The 27,499-nt window shown below is 35.3% G+C and overlaps 4 protein-coding genes across 7 annotated transcripts; 3 read left to right on the top strand and 1 right to left on the bottom strand.

Annotated features, from left to right (window-relative positions):
* The first annotated feature begins 2,995 nt into the window (after positions 1 to 2,995).
* LOC411206 (proteasome subunit beta type-5) lies at positions 2,996 to 4,286 on the top strand. Its single transcript, XM_394680.6, has 5 exons — positions 2,996 to 3,167; positions 3,279 to 3,435; positions 3,522 to 3,734; positions 3,823 to 4,056; positions 4,119 to 4,286. The coding sequence occupies exons 1-5, from the start codon at positions 3,024 to 3,026 to the stop codon at positions 4,217 to 4,219; spliced, it is 849 nt and encodes a 282-aa protein (XP_394680.3). The 5' UTR covers positions 2,996 to 3,023; the 3' UTR covers positions 4,220 to 4,286.
* A 194-nt stretch (positions 4,287 to 4,480) lies between these two features.
* Positions 4,481 to 6,217, top strand: LOC408918 (death-associated protein 1). The gene is made up of 3 exons (XM_392446.7): positions 4,481 to 4,653; positions 4,820 to 4,919; positions 5,311 to 6,217. The coding sequence occupies exons 1-3, from the start codon at positions 4,605 to 4,607 to the stop codon at positions 5,468 to 5,470; spliced, it is 309 nt and encodes a 102-aa protein (XP_392446.1). The 5' UTR covers positions 4,481 to 4,604; the 3' UTR covers positions 5,471 to 6,217.
* Positions 6,218 to 6,303: 86 nt separating this feature from the next.
* On the top strand, positions 6,304 to 11,697 carry LOC408917 (mitogen-activated protein kinase 15). Of its 2 annotated transcripts, XM_392445.7 has the most exons (11): positions 6,304 to 6,635; positions 7,183 to 7,402; positions 7,505 to 7,635; positions 7,715 to 7,890; positions 7,958 to 8,097; positions 8,222 to 8,414; positions 8,489 to 8,629; positions 8,719 to 8,897; positions 9,005 to 9,133; positions 9,218 to 9,372; positions 9,859 to 11,697. In XM_392445.7, the coding sequence occupies exons 1-11, from the start codon at positions 6,546 to 6,548 to the stop codon at positions 10,546 to 10,548; spliced, it is 2,244 nt and encodes a 747-aa protein (XP_392445.3). In that variant the 5' UTR covers positions 6,304 to 6,545; the 3' UTR covers positions 10,549 to 11,697. The 2 variants fall into 2 exon arrangements, with proteins under 2 accessions (XP_392445.3, XP_016767483.1); XM_016911994.2 differs by lacking the exon at positions 6,304 to 6,635 and having other exon boundaries at positions 7,302 to 7,402; positions 7,467 to 7,635.
* A 1,333-nt stretch (positions 11,698 to 13,030) lies between these two features.
* On the bottom strand, positions 13,031 to 26,471 carry Gr10 (gustatory receptor 10). 3 transcript variants are annotated; one of them, XM_006567110.3, is made up of 13 exons: positions 25,996 to 26,471; positions 25,557 to 25,705; positions 24,763 to 25,049; positions 24,613 to 24,681; positions 24,160 to 24,261; positions 20,672 to 20,871; positions 18,777 to 18,919; positions 17,617 to 17,789; positions 17,260 to 17,440; positions 17,087 to 17,190; positions 16,398 to 16,521; positions 15,412 to 15,605; positions 13,031 to 13,842 (listed from the first exon to the last, which is right to left on the bottom strand). In XM_006567110.3, the coding sequence occupies exons 1-13, from the start codon at positions 26,430 to 26,432 to the stop codon at positions 13,492 to 13,494; spliced, it is 2,514 nt and encodes an 837-aa protein (XP_006567173.2). In that variant the 5' UTR covers positions 26,433 to 26,471; the 3' UTR covers positions 13,031 to 13,491.
* Between the last annotated feature and the right edge of the window lie 1,028 nt (positions 26,472 to 27,499).

Genomic DNA, 27,499 nt, shown 5'->3' with positions numbered 1-27,499 from the left:
TTTAGATAAGTATTTAAGATTTTTTCTTTTTTTTTTTTTTTTTTAGAAGGAAACCGGATCAATTTTAATTTGCGAGTTTCGTCAGTAACCGGCAACACGTGAATCAAGATTGAGAGAGAGAGAGAAAGAGAGAGAGATTAAATTAATGAGCGGAGAGGAGAACAACAAATCCTCGAAAAAAAATAAAAAAGGATAATTGAATATGAGACGATGCGAAACGAACATTCGTTAATTGATACGCAATAACATCGGAGAAAACATGTTTTGTCCACGTCAATGTGCCCGTATCTATGTGTGAATCAACAACATCGGCCGTATTAATGTTTATTTCCTCCCGTCAAACTTATCATCCCTTACAGACGCACATCTTACGTCTGTAATTTTTTTTCGCTTTTTCCACATGGAACAAAATCGTTCAACGTGAACTTTGAGATCGATCGAGAATATCGTAGAAAGATATATAAATGGCGCGTATATACGAAGTTTGGTGAGAAAACACGTTGAAGGAAAACGAAACGATGGAAGGATGAAGCGGTAGAATGAGAAAGCACATTTTAACTTTTATCGAATCTTTACCGAGTCGCACCATCGACCTCGACGACCCTTAAAAACCCGATAAAACGGTCAGCCTCTTCTATTCGAGCATCAAATGCATTTGCGCGTTATCGAACATTTTATCCGGTTGTAAAGCTTCGTCTTCTTCGGGAATTCCATCAATATCTATCGGTTATTTGACCTTATATCGAATTTTTCGAGAACGAGGTCCCAATTCCCCCGATAAATTTTTGACGAGCACGTGATTATGCATGAAATATCTGTTATAAAAGTGTGGCATCCAGTGTCTCTCGGTTCCACTTAATCAATCGTAATTTAAATCGTTAATATACAGCGAAATTAAAACTCGAAAAACTAATAAATACACGAGCAAAAAAATATATATATATGGTGGGATATGGTTCGACGTTGTCGGAAAGTTTTCATACGATAATCGTATCAATTAGTACGTCCGAGGCTATCTTTCTCGCTCCAAGTATTCCGTATGAACGGATAATCCGATCTTGTCTGCCCTTAACCCACAATCAAAATCATTACACGTGACCGTGCCAAGATTGAAAGAATTTCGCGTGTAATCGTTTCCGTAATAAAAAAAAAAAAAAAAAAGTAAAAATACTAGAAAGAAGAAAGAACCTGATCCGCGGTCACACACAGCTGATTCGTAGAATCAACGCAGAACTCGGATTTGAATTATACATGTACATTGCAGAACAAAGATCTGATTAAAATTCGATGGTGTCTCGCGTATAATTCAAGATCATTATCGTCCCTTATCTTCAGATACCGTTTTTTACTGGTGCGTATAACGCGATATTTAACGAGATCCGATAATATAAACAGCGAGAATAAGAAAAAATACAATAAACAATTTCGATTCAACGTAAGTAAACAAAACGATATGTATATGTATATATATATATATATATATATATATATATATATATATAGATCGATACAACGAGAAACAGAAAAATCCAGAAAGAAAGATCGAGCCGATCTATAAGAGAGAACCCGATTACGCGATTTCTCCTCGATGCATTAAATGAGCGTTTGGAAAGGGACCAGAACGACGATAATATTACTAGAAAAATGTGGAAGAATGTTATCGTTATCGTTGTTCCATGGCAGGCAAACATCGACCGCTTTAATACAGAGAATCGCAAGGAAAATATGCAGTAATATATTATCTTATTTCGTATTGTAACACGTCGTGCGTAGACCATATGGGTGGTGCGATCACGGTTCAGACCAATGAGTGAATACGGTAACGTGCCTTACCCCCTTACACGTGATCCCATCTTCATCACGCCTACGTCATATCGCTGACCCCACGAGCAAAATAATACGCGATATTTAACAACGTTTTACCGAAACACCAACATATTTTGTGCTCCGACGGTATCAAAATGTGACGTGCCCTCGCTTTTGATTATCTTAATGTTATAAATCACGCGATACATGGACCGTGGAGTACGCCTCCACGTGGAACGATATGTCAACTCGCCGATCGGGCCGCGTTCTACTTGAACGAAAAGTTCGAAGGTTTCTTTCTTTTTTTCTTTTTTTTCTTTTCTTTTTTTTTTTTTTCGGGAAACCCGTTATCGTTATTGATACGGATAATCCGTAGTAATAAATCAGTCCTGCATTATAAAAGTTTTTTCATGAATACGAAAAAAATAAGAGAGAAGTAAATATTACGCTTATAAAATAATCTTAGAACGCGATAGAAACAGCGGTTATGTTTTCCACGTATGTAATTGAAAAAATTGTATACATAAAAAATCTATCAAACTTATGTTATGTATTTGCTAATAAAATATATTGAAGTAATTAATCGAAATAAATTTAATTCTCACCTAATTCTCGATGTTTACGCGATTTCCTCAAAAAGATGAGAGAATTCAAAGCGATAATCCCCTCTGCGTTTCAAATTCACGTACTACTAACGCCATCGATCGGAATAATCTAGAAATAAATGCAACGGTATGTATGTATATGTAAACTGTATTAACAATAGTTGATCAATAGATATTCTTAAAATTGTTTATAAAAAAACAATTATTTTATTCGTTGATGTTATTCGTTTTTATGTAATACTTTAATACAAATTCTATTTAAGAATTAAGCTTGAACTAACCCTATTTTTCTTATTCATAACCTGAAATTTATTCCATACGATATAAATTTCATTAAAAATAATTTTTACTTACATTTCTCCTTTAATGTGTTAGTTTTATCTATTCCGTTATATCTTCTGAACACATAATGAAACTGAATCGCACTTTTTTTTGTATAAAATACTTATTTCACTAAAAAAACTCACAAAACTTCTCTATGAAACGCAATAACTTAAAATCTACGCGGCAAAATGGCGCTAAAGAATATGGCGCCAAATGCGCTCTCTGTCGTGAAAATACGAATTAATAAGATGACAAGCATTCAACATCACATACACCACTATTACAAAAATGGCGCTTGCTGAAGTTTGCGGTCTAAAATCGTTTGTTGATTTTAATAACTCTCGCGAAGAAGATTATTATTTGCGAGAAATCCAAGGATATAGTAAAAATTTTATAAATAATGCACAATTAGCAATACCACCATATATAAATGTAAGTAAATTATACAATCTGTATTCGTTTTTCATAACCACTTTTATAATTTAAATTTGCAACATCATGTTATATCATTTTTTTTTTAAATCAATTTCTTGATGCGTATAGCCAGCAGAAAAATTGGCTCACTTCGCAGAGGCACCAGATGAAGCAGGAAAACATCTAAAGATCAGATTTGATCATGGTACTACCACATTGGGTTTTCAATATCAAGGTGGAATTATACTTGCTGTTGATTCACGAGCAACGGGAGGCCAATTTATCGGTAAATTTATTATATTGGATATTGTATTATATTATATTTTCTATACCTTTTTAATGTTAAAAAAATTTATAACACTTTTATCGTAGGTTCATCCACCATGAAAAAAATTGTTGAAATCAATGATTATCTCCTTGGAACATTAGCTGGCGGTGCTGCTGATTGTGTTTATTGGGATCGTGTTTTAGCAAAACAATGTCGTACATATGAACTAAGGAATAGAGAACGTATTTCTATTGCAGCAGCCAGCAAACTTTTATCAAATATGATATATAATTACAAGGGAATGGGATTAAGTATAGGTAAGATTCTATTTTTGAGTCAATTATTAAATAAATAAAATTTGTTCAATAAAAATAACGAAATATTTATTATTTAATGAAATAATAGGTATGATGCTTGCTGGATGGGACAAGAGAGGACCTAGTTTATATTATGTTGATTCAGAAGGTGCTCGTACACCAGGAAAAGTATTTAGCGTAGGATCAGGTTCAATTTATGCTTTTGGTACATTAGATTCTGGATATCGCTGGGATCTATCTGATGAAGAGGCTTATCAACTTGGTAAAAGATCAATTTATCATGCCACTCATAGAGATGCTTACTCTGGTGGTATTGTAAGAGGTATGTAATTATAGAGAAAAAAAATTGCATGATATATATTACAAAAAATGAATCTTTTACAGTGTATCACATAAAGCCAACAGGATGGGTACACATTTCTGACGAAGATTGTAAAGAACTTCACTACATGTATCAAGAACAAAAAGAGAAGAAGCTTAATTAATAATATATATGGCTTATTATATCTTGTCAAATGTTTTCTCTAATAAAATTTTCTTTTAAATATAAAATTTTCAAATTATTTGTTTCATCATTTCAAAAAACAATATGAATATAATTTTTCAATATTGAAAGTAAATTCTAAATTTTCTAATAAAAAAATTCTATAAAACTTAATATTTAGTATAAAAAAAGATATAATTATCAAATGATATAAAATAAACACTTGAAAATTATCCTCCCCACTGCTATTATCTATATACTTGTTACAGCGCTGGCCGCCATCGTGCCAGTGTGATTGGTACCTCAGTACAAGGCGTTATTCTGTGAAACAAAATAGGTGTTTTAATTATATTTTAGCTTACTAATTAACGTTAATTAGTACTTAAATGTCAAGTCCAGAAGAGTGCAAACTTAAGGGTGGACATCCTCCTGCAGGTAACTAAATCGTCATAATTTTCTTCAAAAGTGAAAAAGGTTAATATGTTTACTACGCATTGAATGACGTAGTATGCACCTGTCTGGATATTTCAAGGCCATCTGACGATATAACTTTCTTTCAATAAAAAAATTTATTTTGTATATATTTTTTTCTTTTTCACAGTAAAAGCAGGCGGAATGAGAATCACCCAACACAAAACACCGAAAGAAGATCGGGAAATAAAACCACTTAAAGATGTGGATGAAAGTAAACCATCGAGTAGGTAAATATCTTTCAATCTTTGATAACAAATAATTTCACTTTTCAATGTAAATGAAAATCATTGTGCATTTCATTTATGATTATTCGTTAAAAAATGAAAATACCGATAAAAGTATAAATGACTCTCGAGACAACATTTGTTTAAAGTCGCTAATATGCGTAGCCTAATATTCAATATCTGCCATACTGTGAGATAAATCGTCACAATCCGTATTACGCGTTAAGATGCAATACAGGACGAACAAAATGGATATATATATGAGAAAAAAAATAATGTTGAATGTTATCTTGAAATAATTAAAATAATTGAAAGAATAATATTATTTTTCATTGATTTCTTGATAATATGATTAATAAAATTTCTTTTTTTTTTTTTTTTCCAATTTTTTTAGTCCACCTAAAACTCTGATGATTAGTGGAGTTCCTGCAAAAGGAAATGCAGACTTTCCTCCAGAAGCTGTACAAGTCTTCCACGAAAAACCTGTACCAACTCATGATGCACGTCCAGCTCACTGTACACGTCCCATCATTATTCACCAGCCAAGGAAGTGAATGACGTGCTTATTGTTTACCAAATATAGGCTATTGGAAAAAAACATTAGCCTATATACTTATTCATTGAATATAAAAAAAAGGAAAAAAAAAAAAAAAAGAAAGAATGAATGATAATAAAAATATCTATATGTACGTGTACTTAAAAGTTTCTTGGGATATAGACTTTATGTATTTGCAAATTTCTAAACATATTGTTCTTTGTCCAAGAAGCTTTGATTTCATACGATATGAAACAGAGTACCTCACGAGAGTTTATTACTGTTATTAAAAAAAAAAAAAAAAAAAAAGAATTTATCTTTAACGCAGCGCCGGCGAGATTCCTGTATCGGCATTTAGACAAACTGCATTTTATCGAAGTGATGTATCATTCGAACGCAATTTTTAGATTAGATTGTAACATGATAGTGTGCTTTTAATCTCAAGTTATATAATGAAATGTTTTTAATTGTTCTCGGGACCAGTATTTCAAGTTATGTAATATTGCGAAAGCTATTTTTTTTTTTAATTTCGTATATATTTTATCCTTACTTTTTTTTTTTTTTAATGTTATAAGAAATTTCATTAACGTGTACATCTTATTATATAGTTTTCCACTGCGATAAAGTATCACACTACTTAATAAGCATAATTATTAAATGCGTAAATGTCGAACGAGATTCATAATCGTTGGCCACAGTTTGTACGAGACTTAAAGAGAAAAAAAAAAAAATATATATATATATTTACGTTCTAAACGTAAAAAAATTAAACGTATTTATTATTTTCCTTTTTCTTACTTTTATTCCCTACATACAGACATTGGACAAATAGTCACGCAATGTCGTTGGTAACCATGAGTAGCATTGAATATTGTCGTCATAGTAACTGGCATGAATTCTATAAACATAGCCACATTGATGTGTCAAAGGTCGAATGAAAAGCTGATCAAGTAGAGCTTCCTTCCTGATGTGTAAAGATGTGAATGCGTTACGGTCCTTAAACGCCGTTTCCGTCTGAAAATTTTCGTACGTCCTCAATCCTTCGGATCGCCGTATCAGTTCGTAAAGTTTCATCGTTTCCACCTTTAATCGCGATGTCGTCAAAAAATACCAACGAAAAGGTTTTGGAGATCGATGCACACGTCAGCAAACATTATGACATCGTTCGACGTCTTGGCAAAGGGGTAATTTTTTTCTTCATTTTATTATTTTCACAAATCGTCATATTTCCTCGCAATCAAAACTTTCCAATTCGTCAAACAATTTTGAAACTTTTTATTCCAACTTTTTATTATTTTTTCCATTTCTTCCGATCTACATCTATGAAATATTTAGCATTTTAAAAAGCGTTGTGAAAAAATAATTTGAAAAGATTATTCTTCGATTCATCGTACTTTTCGAAAAAAAAAGAGAAAAAAAAGAAAGATTATTTTTCGTGTAATACAAAGAATAGTAAGTGGAATTAGTAAACGTGACATATGTATAGGATTATCGATAACAGTTGTCGTGGTACGTCCATCGCGGAAAAGTATAACCGGAAGTAATCGATAGTCGAGCAGTTAGCAATAATAATCACGATCAGGACGACACGAATCATTGTGTAGGAACAAGGCTGCGTGTATTCACGGTTCGCGTTTCGTGACAAATCAGAATAAATTTTGTCGGAACCGTTTCGTAAAATATACACGGAATGTTGGAAACGGAAAATAATGTTCGACATTTTTGCTTCAGGCTTACGGTATCGTATGGAAGGCGATAGACAAGAAAAACAAGGACACGGTAGCGGTGAAGAAGATCTTCGACGCCTTCAGAAACCAGACGGACGCACAGCGCACATTCCGTGAGATAATGTTCTTACTGTCGTTCGCCAATCACGACAACATCATACGATTGATCGGTCTTCACAAGGCGAACAACGACCGGGACATTTATCTCGTGTTCGAGTACATGGGTGAGTTTTACCCGGTCCGAAGAAGAAATACGAAAAAAAGGTCACATGCCGCGGTGATTCTCAGACTTTTGGCCTGAAACCCGTTTCGGCCCGTTTCCCCAGAAACCGATCTCCACAACGTGATTAAAAAGGGCAAGATCCTGAAGGACCTCCACAAGGTGTTCATCATGTATCAGCTGTTTAAGGCGATCAAATACATTCATTCGGGGAACGTGATACACAGAGACCTGAAGGTGAGACGGTCTACGCAAAATAATCGTTTTTTAATTCCCGTCTGAATCACTGCCACCACGTTTAACACGTTCGTTCCAGCCATCAAACGTTCTACTAAATGCTCATTGTCATTGTAAAATCGCTGATTTTGGACTGGCACGGTCGGTCACTCAGATAGGAGAGGGGGATGGTGAGACTGCCAGCGATCCTACGCTCACGGATTACGTGGCGACTCGCTGGTACCGGGCACCGGAAATCCTCGTTGCTTCGAAAAGGTATCCCGTTATGCGTACACGCGTACCTACATTCGCGTAAATTGATCGGCCATCGCTACGTATTCAGGTACACGAAGGGTATCGATATGTGGTCGCTCGGATGTATTCTCGGCGAAATGCTCCTTGGAAAGCCATTGTTTCCTGGTTCGTCGACGATAAATCAAGTGGAGAGAATAATGGCCACTCTTCCGCCACCTACAAGAGAAGGTAATTACCTTCTGATGAAATCTGAATACGAGAATATATATATGTATGTGTGTGTGTGTGTGTAACGATGTAGACGCGTGATCGATCGATCTCACTCGATCCATCCACTGTGATATTTCTTCAGATCTGATTTCGGTTAGCGCCGGATACGGCACCAATTTGTTGGAGAAAACGCCGAATGCACCGAGACGCTCGTTGAAGGAATTGTTGCCAGAGGTGTCGGAGAAAGCATTGAGCCTCATCAGCAATCTTATAGTGTTCAATCCTAATCACAGATTAACCGCTGTAGAGGCTCTGGAACATCCTTATGTGGCCGAGTACGTACGTCAGAGAGAGAGAGAGAGAGAGAAATTGATCCATCTATCCATTAACGACGTTATTCGTTTCGCAGTTTTCACAGAAGAAGCAACGAACCGGAAAGAGGTTCGAGCGTGGTACCTCTGCTCAGGGACGATGTACAGCTCTCCGTCGACGAGTACAGAAATAAGCTTTATTCGATGATGGACGAGAAGCATCGCAAGCATAAGAATATGTATATATATATATATATATCGATACTCTATCGTGATAAACGATTATTATTATATAGTTTAAACTCGATGTATTGATATGTATCAACAGGTCTAAGTCCAGAATCAGGCGATTATCGGAGCACATCAGGAAGGAAACAGTTAGTAGTAATAGTAATCCAGTTATCGGTCAAGGCGACGCGATTGTTGGTAAAAATCTTACACACTCATATCAAGATTTACGTAAGGAGAGAGGTAGAAGCGACGCATACGAGCCCTCTTACGTAGAAGGTACGTTGTTGTTCAGAAACGATTTAACGGTTTGGATTTAATTGATTGATTAATCGAGACGAGAAACTGTTTTTCTGAGAAATTGCGTTTCCTTACTTTCAACGCAGTACGTTCGCAACTGCCAAACAAAAAGACGACACGGCATTCGCAAATTTTTAGTGATGAAAGAGTTACGAAGACGAGATCGATAACTATGGAGATGCAGACGCAAAATCCAAAAAATCTTCGACCACCTGGTAAGCGGTATTAATAGCGATTAATGGAGAAAAATTGAACGAGAATCTGACGAATCTTTTTTCTTTTTTTTTAATATCTATCAGTTAAAAATGTAGCAACTCAGTACACGCACAACTTTGTGAACGGCAATCTGACTAATTTGACACCGAGCACGACCAAAAGCTGTTTATATCTGAATCAACAACACCGACCATTATCCAAATCTCAACGTTCGATACAATCCGATCAACCAGTGGTGGTAAGAGAATTTCTTTAAAAAAAAAAAAAAAAAAAAAAAAAGAATCCTTTCGATTTACGCCTCTTCTTTCTTTACTTATACTTGCGCATAAACTCCTGTCCTTCGCTTGAAAGTAAAAGGACGATTCTGTCGTTGCAGGCTACGTGTCGCGTGGGATTCATTTAGGTACCGTAATTATTTATACAGTGTCACAAATCACTGCTTCTCGTTGCACTGTTTATCTCTCGACACGATTATCTTTCCCATACTCGAAATTAAATCGTATCAATTCGATTCACTTCCGCTTACGTCTCTCCCCCTCCGTTTCCACCTAATTTCACGATGTTTTCATTTCACAATTTCGACACCGCAATTTCTTAACCCGTATCGATTTTTCTTTCCCTCTTTCGTTCTTTTTTCCTTTTCTTTTTTTTCTTCTCTCGTTTTTTTCTTTTCTTTCTTTTTTTTCTTTTTCTTTTTTTCTTTCTGACAATTTGACAATTTCAGTGTGCTCCTGGAAAAAGAGCGAATCAAGCGGGATCCAGCAATCGGGACAAATTGCGAAGGAACAACAAACAGATCCGCACGACGAATCGGCTCGTGTCCGAGACGAATTGGCGCGAGGAGGACAGGCAGAGGACTTCGTTCGGTTACGAAAATCCGAAGGGGCCGCAGACGAAGTACTTTGCTAGGACGCCTGACAGCACACCCTCTTATTACCTTAAGTGTCACAGCACCGCCACCAACAGCAAGAGTAACGCAAACAACAGCACCGAATCTTTGTACAATACTTACCATCCCACCGTGAAGAATTTAGCTATCCGAAACTACTTGAATCAGACGATACCATCGCGCGTGGAAGAGCAAACCCAGTCGTTCCCTTGCCGGACGAGAAATAACACGGATTGCCGGATGATACTTCGAAGTAACCCTAGCAATATCGAGAAGCTGAACAATCAGTCCATTAATTATCAAACAGTTAACGGGAACAATCGATCGAGGAACGGAGCGCTGAATCGGTGCCACGTCGTAGCACCGACACAGTCGAAACATTTTATCGATGAGATCGGTACGGGCAGCGAGAAGAAATTGACGCCTATACGGGACTCCCCTTTCTTAGAATCCTACACCCAGAGTCACGGTGTGATCACGGCGTCCGCGTACAAAGATCTACGAAACGGGACTATAAGATGGTAAAATGGCCAGGGTCGAACTTTCGAAAAAAAGAACGTTAATAATAATAATAATTCTCGTGTTATTTGTACAGAGAAAAAAATAATATATATATATATATATATATATATGTAAAAGAATGTACGAATCAGATTCCTTCCTTTCGAAATCCTCGTAATGGATTCAGTAAGTAATTGAATGATTTGGTTTTTTGAGAATTAAAATTACTCAAGCGTTTCATCTTTTCTCCCTCTTCTTTCTCGAAAGCGAGTGTAAATAATAATAATGGGGAAAAAAATAGATAAAAAATAAAAAAGGAAACGAACAAGTGAATTGGCACGGTGAAAGAGCGGCCGTTCTTTTTTTCGAAAGTTGCGAACCCGGCTCAGGTAAAAAAATAACGTTCCTTCCCTAAAATAAATTTTACAAGAAGTTAAATAAATTACTTAAAAAAAAAAAAAAAAAAAAAAAAAAAAAAAAGATAAAAATATACAACAACAAGAAGAACAACAACAACGTATCGTGCAATCGTGCGCGATATTTTCGAGTTCCTACACGGGGATAAACTGCCGGAGCCTCATTAATATACAAATATAAACAAAGCCATCACAAGTGCAAGCATAAATAGCAAAAATATAATATGATCTCGAGGCAAATGATACTTTAAGCTCTTAGGTAAGAAGAATTTTGCGATGTATGATCACTTTATAGTTCTAAGATAATAAACGGAAGAACATATTAAAAAAAAAAAATAATAATAATAAAAAAAAAATAATACGAATATATAGTCGATTTTTGAAGGTTCACGATTATCGAGTTGGATAAATAAGATAACAAAAAAAGGAAAAAAGAAAAAAAAAAAAGAAAAAAAAAAGAGATAAGGGCAAATGTATAAGTAGATAAAGATGGAGCCAATTTTTCACGGGGCCAAAATGGCGTAACGATGTATCATTTTTTTTCATGGTATCATCGACATTTGTCCCCCATCCCCCGAAGCGAGAAGCTAGGATAATACAATCCTTCCCTCTCCGCGTTCATTGTTTATTCCTCGACTATATGTAGCGTGTAAATTTCTTTGTAATATACCTTTTTTTGTGATACTTTTATGCGGCTATGTGGTAACGTCCAATTCGTATGTATTACCTGTCGTGGAATAAATTTTTATTAAAGGAATTGCAACTTGTTCTCGCATTTTCTCCTCAAGATCAAAAGATTTTTCCCGCCGGGGGAAAAAATTGCATCGTGTCGCAACGAGAGCGTTTTTTCTTTTTCTTTTTCTCTGTGTTTTCATTTTCCATCTCGTGATGTAATTCTAGGTCTCGTTCACGATCGTGTTTCTCCTTCTTTTGAAAGTATTATCGTTGAAGTGTATATATATATTATTATTATTATTATTAATACAAATGTTATCTTCTATTATTCAGATTTTTCAAGAGATAGTAAGTTACATAAACATAGAATTTCATCGTAACTTATTTTTACTTCTACATGAACTTCAACATGTTTAAAGAAATGCCGCAAGTTTCATCGCATCAGACTTTAAAGAAATATAAATGTTTGAATGAATATCTCTTGTATTTATCTTCAATTTCAATACAATTTCACTACTCGTATTTCGAAACGTAGAAGTTTGCATCAAGATCTTGATGCGTTATCATTTATAAATTTCGTTCGATTAAATCTTTGCTGAAAAGTTGGAAAATTCGTACGAGACAGAAAGAAAAAGAATTCGTTAGCGACTCGACTAGCGTACTAGTCGCCATCACTAGTCAATATCACGCTGGATTAATCAAAGTGTACGATTTAATCCGTACGATACGTTGAAACTACATATACGGAATACAAATCAGAAACAAATCATACACGTTCCATTCCCAGAAACGAGAGCAACGTCATTATTGATTGATACGTATGCATAATGATTCCTGTGAAAATTAACTAAAGTAAAATAGCCAATAATAACTTATTATTCTTCGATAATAATTCGCCTCTTTGTTTCAAATTTCAAGAAAAATCACGCGTTTCCTCTTCGCTAAATATTTCGTTAAAATCAACTCATAGCCACGATCCTCAAACCGAAGGAAATTCTTTTCGCTTCTATTTTTACGGAGGTCAATTCAATTCGAATTTAATTGAACCAGATAATAAAATACCATCAATGTCAATCCATAAAACGGACGAGTTTACTCAACGCAAACAAATATTTGCAAACCGTTTGTGTTTATCCAGTCTCGTCACGATCCCATTACAGCCCTTTTAGCAACCTTCTTCCTTGGATGGACGATACTTTCAAAGTTGAATGAATGCGAACGACAAGGGTTAAATAGGGTGGAAAGTAAGGTACGAAAAACTCGTCGCTGTTTCAACATATATTCCTTCCCTAGGAAGCCTAGGCCTTATTTGCTCTCTCCACTCGGCCTCAGTTAACAAACTTACCCTTTAGTCCAGGTTTCCTCGTTAACTACTGCGTCTACTCGCCCCCCCCCCCCTCGCGTGTATCATTTAACGTAACATCATTATTTGACGTACTCGTACGGAATGTAGATCACCGGAACGAACTTCTTCTTCTTCTTCTTCTTCTTTTAAGAAGTTAAAGAAATATCAAGTATTCCGTGAACGTAATAATTTTATTCTTTTCTTTCCGAGAAGATTAAAAACCATCCCAACTGAACTGTTACTCGATTTCATATTTATATTCTACATCTAATATATACATATACATATAATAATAAATTTCCAGGTGAATCAGAAAATATATTTCGAGAAATGATTCTCCGCTATTTCAATCAATCACCAATTGAGTCCTCCAGTTTACACCACCGATCTTTCTATGTACATGAAATATTTACAAACACGTAACGACATATGTATCCGCATGTCTGTAAGAAATCGACTAATCTCTTATTAATTACCCTTATTAATTAATTAACCCGACAATTAACCCGATTAACTAGAATTTTTTTTCCATCAACGTTTCTCGTCCGTTACAACCAAAGTGTTGGCAGGTTGAACGGCGTTGCTCTTCTCGCGATCGGTTTCCTGACTCTTCCTTAACTGTATATGGCCGATCGCAGTGTCCGGTCTCCCTCTAAGGCTTCGCAGCATGTAACAACGACGGTGAGGGCTGTGCCTCGTGTAAAAGCTGTCGCAGCTGGTGGTGGTCGTTCGTCGAAGGGTTAAAACGGCGCGATGGCCACCGATCGGCAATCCGCACCCACATCCGGGTAACATTTTTCGCTTGCGAAGCAAGCTCCGTCTTATCGTGCCGCTGGCACTGCCCGCGCACATATCATCGATCACTCCAGTCCCTTGAACACCCTGGAACAATAGAGATCAGAACCACTAGAGTATAGTGGTATGACCGCGTCTCTTAAAGTTATTATATTTCTTTCTTTCTTTTTTCTTTTCTAAATTAATCCATCGTTTATCGATTCTATGTTTGACTAGTAATAATATATCACGTGTTTTTCTAATAATTCGATTTATTACTATTAGAGGAAAGAAATTGTTATCATCTTTTCTTTTCTTAAATTAAATTCCATCGCGCCAATTTGTAAAATCTATTCGATGATGTTATCGATGATGTGTACAAAGTACGTAGTTTTACGTAGATTTATTATTCCAAGATAGAAATCGTTTTTTTCTTTTCCTTCTTTTTTTAAATTATTCCATCCGTTCGTGTCAATTTCTGGAATTTACTTGATCATCTACGACGTTACCGCATTTCTAATGGATTTATTACAAGAGAGAGAGAGAGAGAGAGTGGAAATAAACGTTATAGAGTTTTCGAACTCTAATAGTATCCAATTAGTGACACCGAGATCGCTAATCGAATTTGTATCCCGTGTAATGGAAAGTTAGGAAAGTTCACTCGACATAACGCTCAATTGGATACGATGAACGTCGATTGTGGTTATTTTCGAAAAGTTAAAAGCGAAATAAACCGTTTAAAACAATTTAAAAATCTAAATCTCTCTCTCTCTCTCTCTCCAAAAACTTCACTTCGATACTCGTGATGATATTAATCTACGTTTATAACAAACATCTAGAGTATGAGGATGCAACGTCTGCAACGCGGTTACAGCGAGGAAAGGAATAACTTTACGGACGAACGTCGAATTATGTTGTACATATGTTGTACATCACGTCCATAGTGTTTATTTTCTCGACAAAGAATACGATTTTACTAGCACGCGCCTGCACGTGGAACCCGGCCAATTCTCGCAAATAGCGCGGGTGAATCCGTGAAGAAGACGTGTCACGCTATATGATTTCTCGAAGAATTTCATTATTGGAAGAATTCTCGTTAAATTTCCATACGTCGTGTATAAATTCCAGACGATTCCTCTTTTTATTTTCTTTCGCGATCTCGTATCTTTTTGAGGTAACGACTCGCGACGAATGCCATTTCGATTTCAGGCCGTGTCGTGAAATATCCGAAAACCCTTGAGAGAGATTATCGAAATTCGAGGCGAGCCTTTTTCTTCGTTTTCAATATCGAGTTCGAACGCGATAGAAATATTGAAAAGAAAAAAAGAAAAAAGAAAAAGGAAGGGAGGGAAAGAAAAAGAAACTCGATTGAGTTTTTAATTTCGAGCGTCGTCAAAGTGATATAGAAACGTTCTCATCAACATACGTGCAACACGATCAATTGCACTTCATACGGCATATGTTTGTAAATTTGTACTTATATCTTAAAAAAAAAATATCATAAAAGTATATTTTCCATTTCTGAAGAGCGAAGTCAATGTCAATGAATAACAGGGACTAACACAATTTCGGTGTAAATTTTATATAGAAATTGACGAGATAGATGTAAAAAGGTTTACTTTTTTAAATCGTTAGACGGTATGATCGATACATTGATCGGGGATCAAGGAAACTTACCCTTCGATGAGTCGTTTCACGTGTAAGCCCGCAGGGGCTGCGGCAGAGGATCTCAGTCACGTTCTGACGAAAATTACGGGTCATAAAACAATACACGGTGGGATTCAATGCGCTATTCGCGTGTCCCAGAAACAGGCAATAGGAGATAGCATTGTTCCACCCTTCCGCTTCTCCGTTCTCTGTCCCCCTCACACCTGCAAAACAATTTTTGTATCGAAATTTCGTCGCTTCGATTTCTAGAGGAATCGAGTGATAAAACGATGATCACGTCTTCTCCTTTCGCTACGATACGAATTCAACGAAAGCGTGAATGTGTTGAAGTTAAAGTTAGCCAGTCAATTATTCTCAAACAAAGAGGAATGGAATTAAATTATTAATAGTATTTTATTGGTATTTGTACAAATATCGATCGAGAAATTGTGAGAATGATTTTTCAACACTTTTATAAACAATGATTACATTACACTTAAATAGTCTCTTAAGAACATTAAAAAGTTACGATTTGAAGGCTTTATATCGAAATTCGATTATATTCGGTTCGATTTCTAGAGGAATTGAGTGACAAATCGGCACGTTCGATGATCATGCTCTTTCATTGATATGGCTAATCAATTGTTCTCAAACAAAGAGAAATGGAATTAAGTTATTAGTGTTTTGTTAATATTTATACAAATATCGATCGAGAAGTGGTGATATTCCGCTTCACGTTTTATAAAGAATAATTACATCCAAGTCTCTTAAGAGCGTTAAAACGTTGCAATTTCGTGGCTTTATATCGAAGTTCGTCGGTTCGATTTCTAGAGGAATTGAGTGATAAAGCGGCACGCTCGATGATCTTTCGCTCTTTCGCGTGAAAGTAAAGCCAATTAATTTTCAAACAAATAGAAATGGAATTAAATTATTATAATATTCCATTAGTATTCTATATCGATCGAGAAATGATAATTTTCCAGCACGTTTTTTTTATAAAATGAATGATTACTCACTGATTACATCCAAGTCTTTTAAGAGCATTAAAACGTTATACGGGAGCCAGCAGAGGGCAAAAAGCACAGCCAGAAGAAGCAGTATCCAAGCGATTCGCCTTCGCTCACGTACCAGCCTGAAACTCTGCGAACAGAATGCAGTTGCGCTTTGGTTGTAAACGTTAGCTAGATTTAGATCAACATCGATTCATCGTCTAATCGTCGACAAAGAGGAGTACAAAGGCGAGCAGATATATCCGCTTCGACAAAACCAGCGAGAAATAGAAATGAAAATTTACAACGGAAGAAACTTTGCGGCTTTGAGCAGAGCGAATTCTACGAATTAGAAAATCAAATAAGTGACGAATAAAATAAAAAAATGAAAATGAAAAAGAGACAACAAGAGATATAATTTTTTCTTTTTTTTTATTTTCTTTCGAATATATATGTACACGAGCTCGTCGCTCGAAACCGTTTCCTTTCTTCGAATTCTAATTATTTCGCGCCTCCCGTTGAATAGGCCTTAACGAAGCAAAGTTAGAAAATTAATAGGCATCGTTCGATCGAGATATGTATTCAATTAAATACTCGTAAAGCGTATCCATCCTTGCCACGACGCCAATTCCATTCTCTCGCCGTTAGACGGATTTTTCCCTTAAACGATCCTATTGTCAAATTGTCAAATTCCATCGTTCACTTTTCCAACTAACCTGTTGCGAGCTGGCGCTTCCCTGGGCACCGTCACAATCGAATGGCGGTTTCCTCGCGCACAGTGTACGGCCCATCATGATGTACGACAGCACCACGACGAAACCTGCGTGATAGAAATCGAGAAAATGCACGTAGATTGAGAAAAGTGGACGAGTAAAAGGGGTTATCTTACCGGGAATAGCATAAACCAGCACGAAGCACATGGTGCCAAAAAGGGGGGCCTCGATACCCACGGATTTGAAATCTTCCAAGCACATGTAGAAGTACAAATCGGTGGAGATATTTTGCGCGAAATTCGACCCGTGAAACGATATGTTTCTGAGTATCATGATACCTGGATTCTGAAGGGATGTCTGGAAAGAAAAAAAAGGAGACAAACATTCGTCGATCTTGGTAATTTTCTTTTCTAGTCGATGAGAAGGAAACGATGATGTTTAATGCTTCTAATGAATAAAGATGAATATGAAAACGCTGCTCTTTACGTAAAGAGAGTATGCTTTATACGCAAGAACGTCCTCAAAATACTAACCACTCTGAGAAGAGGAGAAAAGATGATCAAAGCGACCACCCAGAGAGCTATGATAACGAAGACCGTGCTCTTGCGGTTGAAAACTCGTCGAAATGCTATGGGGCTTCTTATAGCCAAATATCTGTCAATGCTCATCGCGGTGATAGTAAAAACCGAGGCAGCTACCGCAACACCTACGAAATTTCGAAAACGGATATTAACGTATCGGGGTTGGAAATGTTGGAACACCGGTTAATTAGAGATTCTTGAGCTAATTTTAAACAACATTTTCCTTAAAATTATTAACAAAAAATATTGCCAATCATGCATAGAGTTTCAAACAACACGTGTGGAAAATCTGTTGAATATAACACATATTTATGGGAAAAAAATTATTTTGTTATCAAATTTATTCATTATTCAAAATCGAATTATATCAAAAATATAAAAAGGCAAATATTAAATTTTTCTAATAAATTAATTAAATAATACGTGTTTGAAGGATATTTGGAGGAAGAGGAAAATGATAAAAAAGAAGAGAAGGATGATAAAAAGGAAGAAAAGAAAAGTTGATATTGCCTCAAGAATCTCCAATTAACTAGTGTTAATCCCATAATATACTTGAGTTGGGAGAATAAATGTGTAATAAATGAATAAATATATCAAAGAAGTTATCATTTTAAAATCACTGTTGTAAATATCCTGTAATAAATTCGATCCTCCAATAAAACGTTCAATTTTTATTGGATTTGAATCTTTGTAGTCGGTACGTGGGTGGTAAGGTCGTCGTCGTCATCGTCGTCGTCGTCGTCGTCGTATAAAGAGAGAAATTAAAATTGAGTCCCAGTCTCGTAGGGAAACATTGAACCGCAATAAACGTGGATGTACGCGTGCGTGTGCAAGAACGCACACATTCCAAGCGGATCTTTTCTTCTGTGCATCGCCCACGCCTCCTAAAGAGGCGAGGAGGAGGATGTTGTATCGCGACAACTCGAGACTGTTTCTTATTCATGTCACCTTACATTTCCGCGTGAGAGTTGGATATAAAATAAAGATATCCATCTAAAAATATCACAAAAGAGTAATCTTTCGATATTTATAACAACGTAGAAAAGATTCTAATCAATTTCAATCGGGCAATGAGAATGAAAGACAGATTGTTACAAAATTATCGAAATTACCCTGTAAGTAGAAGGAAAGTTTGCACATTACTTCGCCGTGGATCCATTTCAACGAGACCGCCTGGCTGACGGCAACCGGCATGCAAATCGTGGTCACCAAAAGATCCGCCACGGACAGATTAACCACGAAGTAATTGGTCACGCTGGAAAATAATAACGGAGATTCCTTTTGAATCATCTTCGAATCCATCGAAAGCACACAACAGGATAAGATGGACTTTGGTACAGAACCTTGGGCCAACCGATATTGTACACTCACTCACGATTCGTCGAAATACAAACGACGAATATTTTATTAATTATTCGGGTTCTTGGCGAGCAAACGAGAAATTTTTTTTTTCTTTTTTCACGTTAGAAAATATACGTGTGTTCGCCATGGTTCGCGAGGAGGCGACGAATTTTATGCCGTGTCAGAAAATAAATAAATTACAACGATCGTTAAACATTCGTTTGGAGAGGAACGCGTACTCTTTGGATTATTGTTATCGTTGCAACGCGTTGTTGGTTAATATCAAAGTTTTCGCGCTCGTATTCACAGGGAACCCTCGGAACGCGAGCAGAGAGGGCAACAATTTCTGCTTCATAAATAAATCGTGACGTTCGTTCACGTATCCCGACGAGTGCGAACCGATCGCTTATTTGCACGGATGCTTCATTCGTTGTCAGAAGTAAGCACACACTCTTACGTCTTTCTCCGTCTCTTCCTCGAGCGAGAATGTTCGAAGCATATTGATACATTGTCGCGATTTTAACGTAAGTGAAATTTCGAAAATTCGATCTTATTCAGCATGGTGAAAAAGAAACGAAAAGAAAAAAAGAAATCGCAAAAAGATATGGATATTAATTAATTTAGAAAATTGTAGACAACAAATAGTGACATTTAATCAACTCAAAGAAGAATATCAATATTATTAATGAAATTTTAAATTGAATTTTATTAAAACCATATTCATGATTCATTTTTTTTTAATTCGTTACAACAGCTGAAAAAACCACGAGACAAAGAAAATTATTAATTTTTCGTTCTTTCACGTGATATGATATCACAAGAGTGCAAACTCTTTTCTATTAATAAATTCAATTTATGCCCCATTGTTTACCATTAACTCGAATACTATATTATTTACATTCTCGGTTGGATATGCATTGTTGGTATTTATTATACTCGTTCATCTTCGATTGTGCCTGACCTGACCCTAGTTTAAGTCAAGATTAATCTAATTAATCGTTTACGTTATAGTTTTTGTTCAAGTTTTCTTTCCAATGAAATTGGGTCAGGTGAAGTTTATCGCCTGAGAATCGTCGTGAACGCGTTTAAAGAACCGAGAATGATAAACGATTCACAATGGATGACGCGCAAAAGCTTCATTGCCATTATTTTACGACGTGATCGTGAACGTTCTGTTTCGTTTCGCTTCGTAAATTTTTTCTCCTTTTCGATAAAAATTGTAAAAAAAAAAAAAAAGAACAACACCACTTGGATTAAGAATAATCTTACAACGAGCTTCTCCCGAATTTATAATTAATAAAATTCATTCATAAATTTATTTATTTATTTTTTCTTTTCTTTTTTTCTTTTCTTTTCCTCGAACGAAAATGTCAACTTGACAATATAACGATTGTGAAAACCACGACAAAGAATCAACTTTTTCATCCGTTTCAATCGACTCGTCGTCACGTAATAGTCGAATCTCGAACTTCACAATGAAAAGTCACAGCAAAGTTTAAATTACTACCAGCGAGGAGTTAATCGCCTTGTCTTCCATCGAAATTCGAAACTCTCCCTCCCTCTCAACTTTGAATTTCGTTAAGCATTCTCTTTAAGAGTTGCAAAGTTTTAAGGGATTAACTTTTAATCGAATTGCGTTTCGCGAAATCTAATTATTTCCACATACCTACGCATGTAATGATACTTGAAAACAACCGCGATGACGAGAATGTTGGCCGTCACCGCGAGCGCCATCACGAAAGCATAGAGGACGATCAGCAAGTAATTAGTTTTCCCTTGAAACTTGGCGAGGAGATGGCGAATTATATCCTCGGAATCTATGTTGTAGCTTATGTTGTATAGTATCGCCGCGTCGTTGTACGCCGAGTTATTAAATTCCAACGAGGAGGGTGTTGATATCATCATTCCCGTCGTTCGTTCACGTTTCGCCTATTTTATTATTTTCTCTCTTTTTACAATCCATCAAACTCCTTTATAGGATTTCACGGGAAGATGGTAATTTGTTCCTTTAACGGGGGTGGATGGCACATCCGACTTCCGGTTTCGCTCGTTTCGGATCGGAAGGGAGGGAGGATCATTGGATCGACGAGATGTAATTGATCGCTTGGGGCCACGTTTAATACTTTGCTATCGTAACACCGTGTCGATTAAAATAAATTTTTATTTTACGCGATTATAAAAGGAATCGCGTCAGTCATAATCGAGTCATAATCGCGCATTAAGAAACAACTTTGTCTCTGTTTAATAATATATTTAATCCATTTCCACTTTCGCGGATGAAACGCTTTTCTATTATATCGTTGAATATAATCAAAATTTATATGTAATTTTTCGACTAAGTCGAGGAAAAGTTTATTCTATTCGTCTATCACGTGGAATTATATAGGAGGAATTTCGTGATTATTTAAAAAATTCAAAGATATTGCTCTTGTTCTTAATTCGTACGATGGCATGCACGATTAACCCTCGACATTTCTCATTGAAATTATTTTCATCGTCGATCAATCTTGTAATAATAAATATAATAAGATAAGAAGAATTTTGTTATTCGCCATTTAATTCCAGAACATCAACGGAGAATTGAAGAGAGAACTGAATGTTTAATTCTAATTGGAAAATAAGTCTGTGAAATCTCGCTTCCTATCTTCTTACTCCCCCAATGTTTTTTCACTTTTCTTTTTTTTGATATGATTCAAATTCAAAGTCAGCCTGTATAATCACGACAGGTTTTGTATCTGTGATCTAACCATCATCTATGATAAATAATTTTATCTAGATCCCAGCGACGAGATAACAAAAAAAATAAATTAAATAAATTTGAAGAAAGTATCCGCGATATCCTCGAAAACTTTATCAATGTTTCGGGAAGTTATAAATAATGCAAAAATAACGCGATGATTGATGATGACCGTTTTTGATAAACATCGAAATGTGTCATCGAACGTGTCAAAGATTAAAAAGTTCCAATTTTTCGAGGAAGAACGAACGAAATAACTAATCGTTAAAATGTTTACGAATCGTCTGATTTTTTCACGAAGTTACGTTTATTAAAAAACGTGCACTTACGCACTCGGCAAACTTCTTAAAAAAATCGAAGGAAACATTACGCAAACGAAACCATTGCACGCGTAGCTTCAACAATTCCTCTATGCGCCCGTTTTAAATATTTACTTTCTCTGGTAAAACTAAACAGATTCGTATGCCGAATGTATCAAACAACCGGTGTCTTTTAACCTTTTAAAGCGTCTTTTGCTTTCGACACACGATATTCCGCCAATTGTTCTACCAATTATCTTCGCGACCCATTCCAATTAATTCGTCAACGATCGACAAACTCTTCGTCACTTCGTATTCAAGTCGAGGTTTTCTTCCCGGCAACCATTCGATTTCTCCTCCTCTCCTCGACTCCTCGATGAACTCCACTTCGATTATGCACACGATTAACGACGCGTGTTTCTTTCACCAACCACCGTTGATTCTGCACGAGAAAATCTTTCTACGAGAGATTCGTTCGGGCGGCGAAGAATAATACGCGTGAAAAGTTTCGGAAGCGGGGCCACGATAAACTGAAAGGAAGAATCGCAGCTCCCGCCGGAGCTCTTGAAAGCATTAGAGACGTTGGACACCACTCGCGCACGTTTCCTTCAACCGCGCGCCTGCGTTCTGTCTCGATTCTCTCTCAATCTTCTCCTTCCCGCTTCCTGTGTTATTCTCCGCAGGAGATCTGTCCGAAAAATGTCCAGATCCGGCTTGATCCCCTTGATCCATAAAGATTCGACAGACATTACAGACCGGAAACGAACATCGCTGTTGAAATCGTCGTGTCCTCCCTTTCCCCCTTCCTCCTCATTCGTCCCCGCCATTTCTTCTCCCTCTCGCGTTACACGTGTCCTTGCCTCTTCTTCTTTTTTCTCTCTTTTCTTTTTTTTTTTTTTTTCTTTTTCACGTGCCCTTTTTTTTCGGATTCGATTTCCAACGGAGCTAGGTGGAAACGTGATCCCAAACTGCGAGTAAATCTCGTTTATATATTTCCACGTGATATTTACACGTGATGTAGTACGCGAAATGAAATCTCGCCATCGTCGTCGTCGTCGTGTGTATCGTAGAGAATCATTGCTGGAATCGAAATCTGTTTCATCACGAATTTTTCTATATCTCGGGATCGTTGAGTGAAAACTTTTCTTGTTCGAACAAGATTTGAACAAAGATTGAACCACCAATATTTTAACGAGTCTGTATAATTTTAAATAAGAATTGTTGGACGGGATGTTTAATTAGATTCGTTCTTCCTCTCTTTTTATAGATGAAGAACTTCGTTTTTATCTTCGAAGGTAAGGAAATTACAACAAAAGTGTTTTAATTAAGTAAGCCAAATAATTTAATTGGCCAATAAAATTTTATTCTTTACGTTAAAAATATATAAGAAACTGGAAGAAAAAAATAAAGAAAAGAAAACGAAAGGTTTTTCAATTTCAAATATTTACAACATTTTGGCTTTATTTACAGTAAGTAATAAAATCGTAAATACACAATCTTGTTTACTTAATAATATCGTAAGGAGTTTTATACGTTTCGTTCAATCAAAAATTTATAAATCACTTCTCTTTTATATCGTATATGAAACTCAGTCCACGAGAAGTCTCTATGAAGGAACGGTATAAGATACATTGATCAATAAATCAATGTACATTGTTCCAATAGTGTGTAGCGTCTCGTGAATATACTGAGAAAAAAAGAAGATGAGACAAAATTCACACGTATTCCGTTATACGGCGGCGAGTCGATCGCATCCATTGTCATCCTCGTGTCGCTTCGCATTAAAGGTCAACGGATAGATATGCAAGATTAATGCTTTCCTTTTTTTTTTCTTTCCCCCCTCCCCCCTCTCTTCCTATCTCGTACTTGTCTTGCTAATGCAACTTTTGTTACGATTCTTTACGATCGAATCGAAACGATAAAAGTATCGTGGAAATCTCGTGGAGGAAGTTTTAAGTAAGGATCACCAAGTACGTTGTTAACGCTGAGAATATCTGTAAAAGATACATAAAATCAAATATATTTCAGTGAAACACTCGATTATTTATCCTTGCGTCGTTTCTTTTCTCTCTTCTTTTTTTCTTTAACAACTTTTTTTCATTTTCGTTCACGTCGAATGCTCACCGAAAGCAGGAGAGGAAGATCGACGCGTATTAAACCAGCAACGGTGAAAAGATGTACTTTCCTTAGTTGAAAGTAAGCCGCTGCTTCTATATTTTCCTGTAATTAGAATCAATATAGAGAGAGAGAGAATACAAAGGCTCGAAAGTGTGTTCTCTTCGTTAAGAGCGAAAAATCTAATTTAAAGTAATTGATCGTTCAAGGGAGCAAAGAGATGTTATAGGAAGAGACGAGTTAGAGGAAATAATGAGAGAAGAAGCAAGTTGAGAGAATATTATCATATTGTTTAAAACTTAAAATTTCATCATATTCTTTTATTTTTTTATTTGTTTCTTGGAAAGACAAAGAGAGATGTAAAGGAGTAAAGTTTATAAAAGAATAAAGAAAAAAAAATTTAGATCAAAACGATCAACGATTTTATTAATGGGATATTATTAGGCTACTGCTTACCTGTAAATGTACGCGTTTCAGAGAAACGGAAGAGTAAGGTGAGAAAATAAGCTCGCCGACACGATTCGCCTGAACAAATAATAAAGTTATATCGCCATACGTGCGGCGTGAAATTGGGGAAATTTCAGTTTGGTTTAGAGAAAGATCTACCTGATGAGCCGTCATGTGGCACACGGTGGTGATCAATACGAGGTTCCACGCGCAATCAGTCACCAACATTGATTCCCTGATCTTCCCGTAATCCGATAATTTGAACACTTTCAACGAATAAATCCTCGACATCAGGTTGAACGACATAGACGAGATCCAAAACAACAATTGGATCGCGTACACGGAATTAATTATTTCGGTCGCGTTCGCTAGAGAACAATGAAGCCACCATATCTGTTGTAACGTCGAATGCCTAATTGATCGATGCGCCTCTATTATCTTGTCAGCTGGGGGAAAAAAAAACGATAAAAATAATTGTTTGAAAATAGGAACACAAAGGTACGATTAAACATTCATTCAAACTCGTTAGCCCGCGTCGCTGATGACACGATTAAAATCCTCGATAAAAATCCTATGATTTGTACTGTTATCGGGGAAATGATCGAGATACCGAAATAATAAAATGAGTATCGTAGAAATTTTCGATTTCATTCAGGGACGCGTGATTTTCACGATTTATTGTTGTTGTTTTAAACGAAAGATCAAATTTTCATATAAGATTTGTAAGAAACAAATGATAATAATCAAACATACGAACGAAACAGAATAAAATAAGAATTTATAGAGTGCCAAGATTCTTTATTGTGCAACACGAAGGAAGAAAAATATATAGATTAAAGAAAACGATCGACCACCGCTCGAATACGATTAAACTGATGCATAAAACTGATCGAAAATAAATAGAACTTTAACACTGTATATCCGTTTAAGAGATAAATAAGAAATAAACTCACCCTTAGAGAGTTCTATCATTGAGCAGAGATGACGGAATCGTTCCTCGATAAGGAATAAAATACACACGAATATCAAAATTTGCGTATTCATCGAGGCATCCATGATGAAGTAAATTATCCCGTGAAAAATTGGCACTTTCGCCTCGATTCTATAAAAAGGAAAAAATCTAAATAAATATCTATATATTATCTAAATATTAAAAATCTCAATAAAATAAAATTTTATTGCGTATACGTTTCGCAATAAATTAAATAATTGCTTCACAAATATTTATGTTGAATACATTTATACATTTATACAATTTTTCAACAACTCTTATCGAATTTCAGATAGTCTCCTACTTTATTTTCAATTTTTAAACGATAAAAATTCGAACATTTCTGCGATATAATATATAACTATAATCGTAAAATTCGATTCTTTTTTACAATGTCTTACCTGTACGTGAAATATCCTACTATCGCCCAATATGAGAAACTGACGAACATTGTCACGTGACAAATGATACGCAATTTATTTCCTTTTGAAAAATCACGAAATTTTGTAGCTCGATCAAAATTACGTAACTGCGATAAAACGGATCGAATCTTCCAGTTCCATAAAGTTGTTACCGATGCATCCGTGAACAAGCACAAGTAAATAAGAAATACTCTTATTATGACGATAAGCGTGCTTTTTAAATCTGAATCCTCGTACGAGAATACATAAATGTATATTACTACGAGACTAACTAAATACAGAGTCATTGAGAAAACGATGAATATTATATCTCGAAGTCTTCTCGCTTTTACATTGTCCTTCGAAGCACAGAGAGCGGTACATCCTAATATTAAACCGGCATTAAAAATCAAATTCGTATCTCCAACGAGCACCATTATTTTTACAAATTTCTTTCTTTTTTTTTTTTTTTTTTAGATTTTAAAATATTATATTATACTTAATTCAAAATACTAATAACGATATAATTGATGAACAGTGTACAATTTTTCTTCTTATTCATTACAAAATATTAATTGTAACATTGTAACAAATAGTGAAAGCGAAACATGTGCGTGTCAGACGAGCAATAAATATCATTTATTACGAAATCTGAAGAAAGGTTCTACATCGATTTTGTAATCAACGGATAACATATTTATAGGCAGAAAGCAAATTATATTTTCATTGACATTAAAGAGTTTAAATACGTAATGTTTTTACATGAAATCAAGATCTAAATTTGTTTCATAATTCAAAAGAATGGAAAAATGTACCGTCTGGCAAATATGGGCAAGTTTGAAATGACATAATTTCAAATGACATGTTATTTCATTTCATAATTATATACATAATTTTTTTCAGATCTATAAATATTTTTGAAATGATAATGAAACATTTTTTTCAAATAATTTATTATTTATTTATTATTTATTATAATTTAAATACTCTCCTAATGATTTATCAATTTTATGAATTATTCAAAGTATAATATGTTTTACAAAATCCTCGATCTAAAGATATATTATAAAACTGAAAATATAATATAATAATTACATTTTTTATATTAAAAGTTAAGATATATTGAAAAAAAAATTAAAAAAAAGAAATAATGAAAATGCGTTCAATTAAGATCCTCTATTTTGTCTGTGTTTAATTATGACAAAATTAGATAAGATAAATAATGGAAAAAGGACAGATATAGAATTAAAAAATTAAAAAATTAGGATTATCTCTAAAATACTATAAATTAAATACATAAAAAAGAGTAACAATTAAAAATACAGTGCCATCTATTGAATCTTTTATCTTACCCTATCTTTAAAGAAATGTTTTTGATATTTAAGAGATAGCGCTGACAGTAAATTCTTATCCTATCTCTATCTTTCTCACATTATCTCTTTTTCCTACATATGTTTCATTTATGGCATTCTGGTAATAACATTGATTCCGATATTTTTAAACT

The sequence above is a fragment of the Apis mellifera genome, linkage group LG4 (genome assembly GCF_003254395.2).
Source record: "Apis mellifera strain DH4 linkage group LG4, Amel_HAv3.1, whole genome shotgun sequence".
Taxonomy (NCBI): domain Eukaryota; kingdom Metazoa; phylum Arthropoda; class Insecta; order Hymenoptera; family Apidae; genus Apis; species Apis mellifera.
This window is presented reverse-complemented; position numbering and strand designations above follow the sequence as displayed.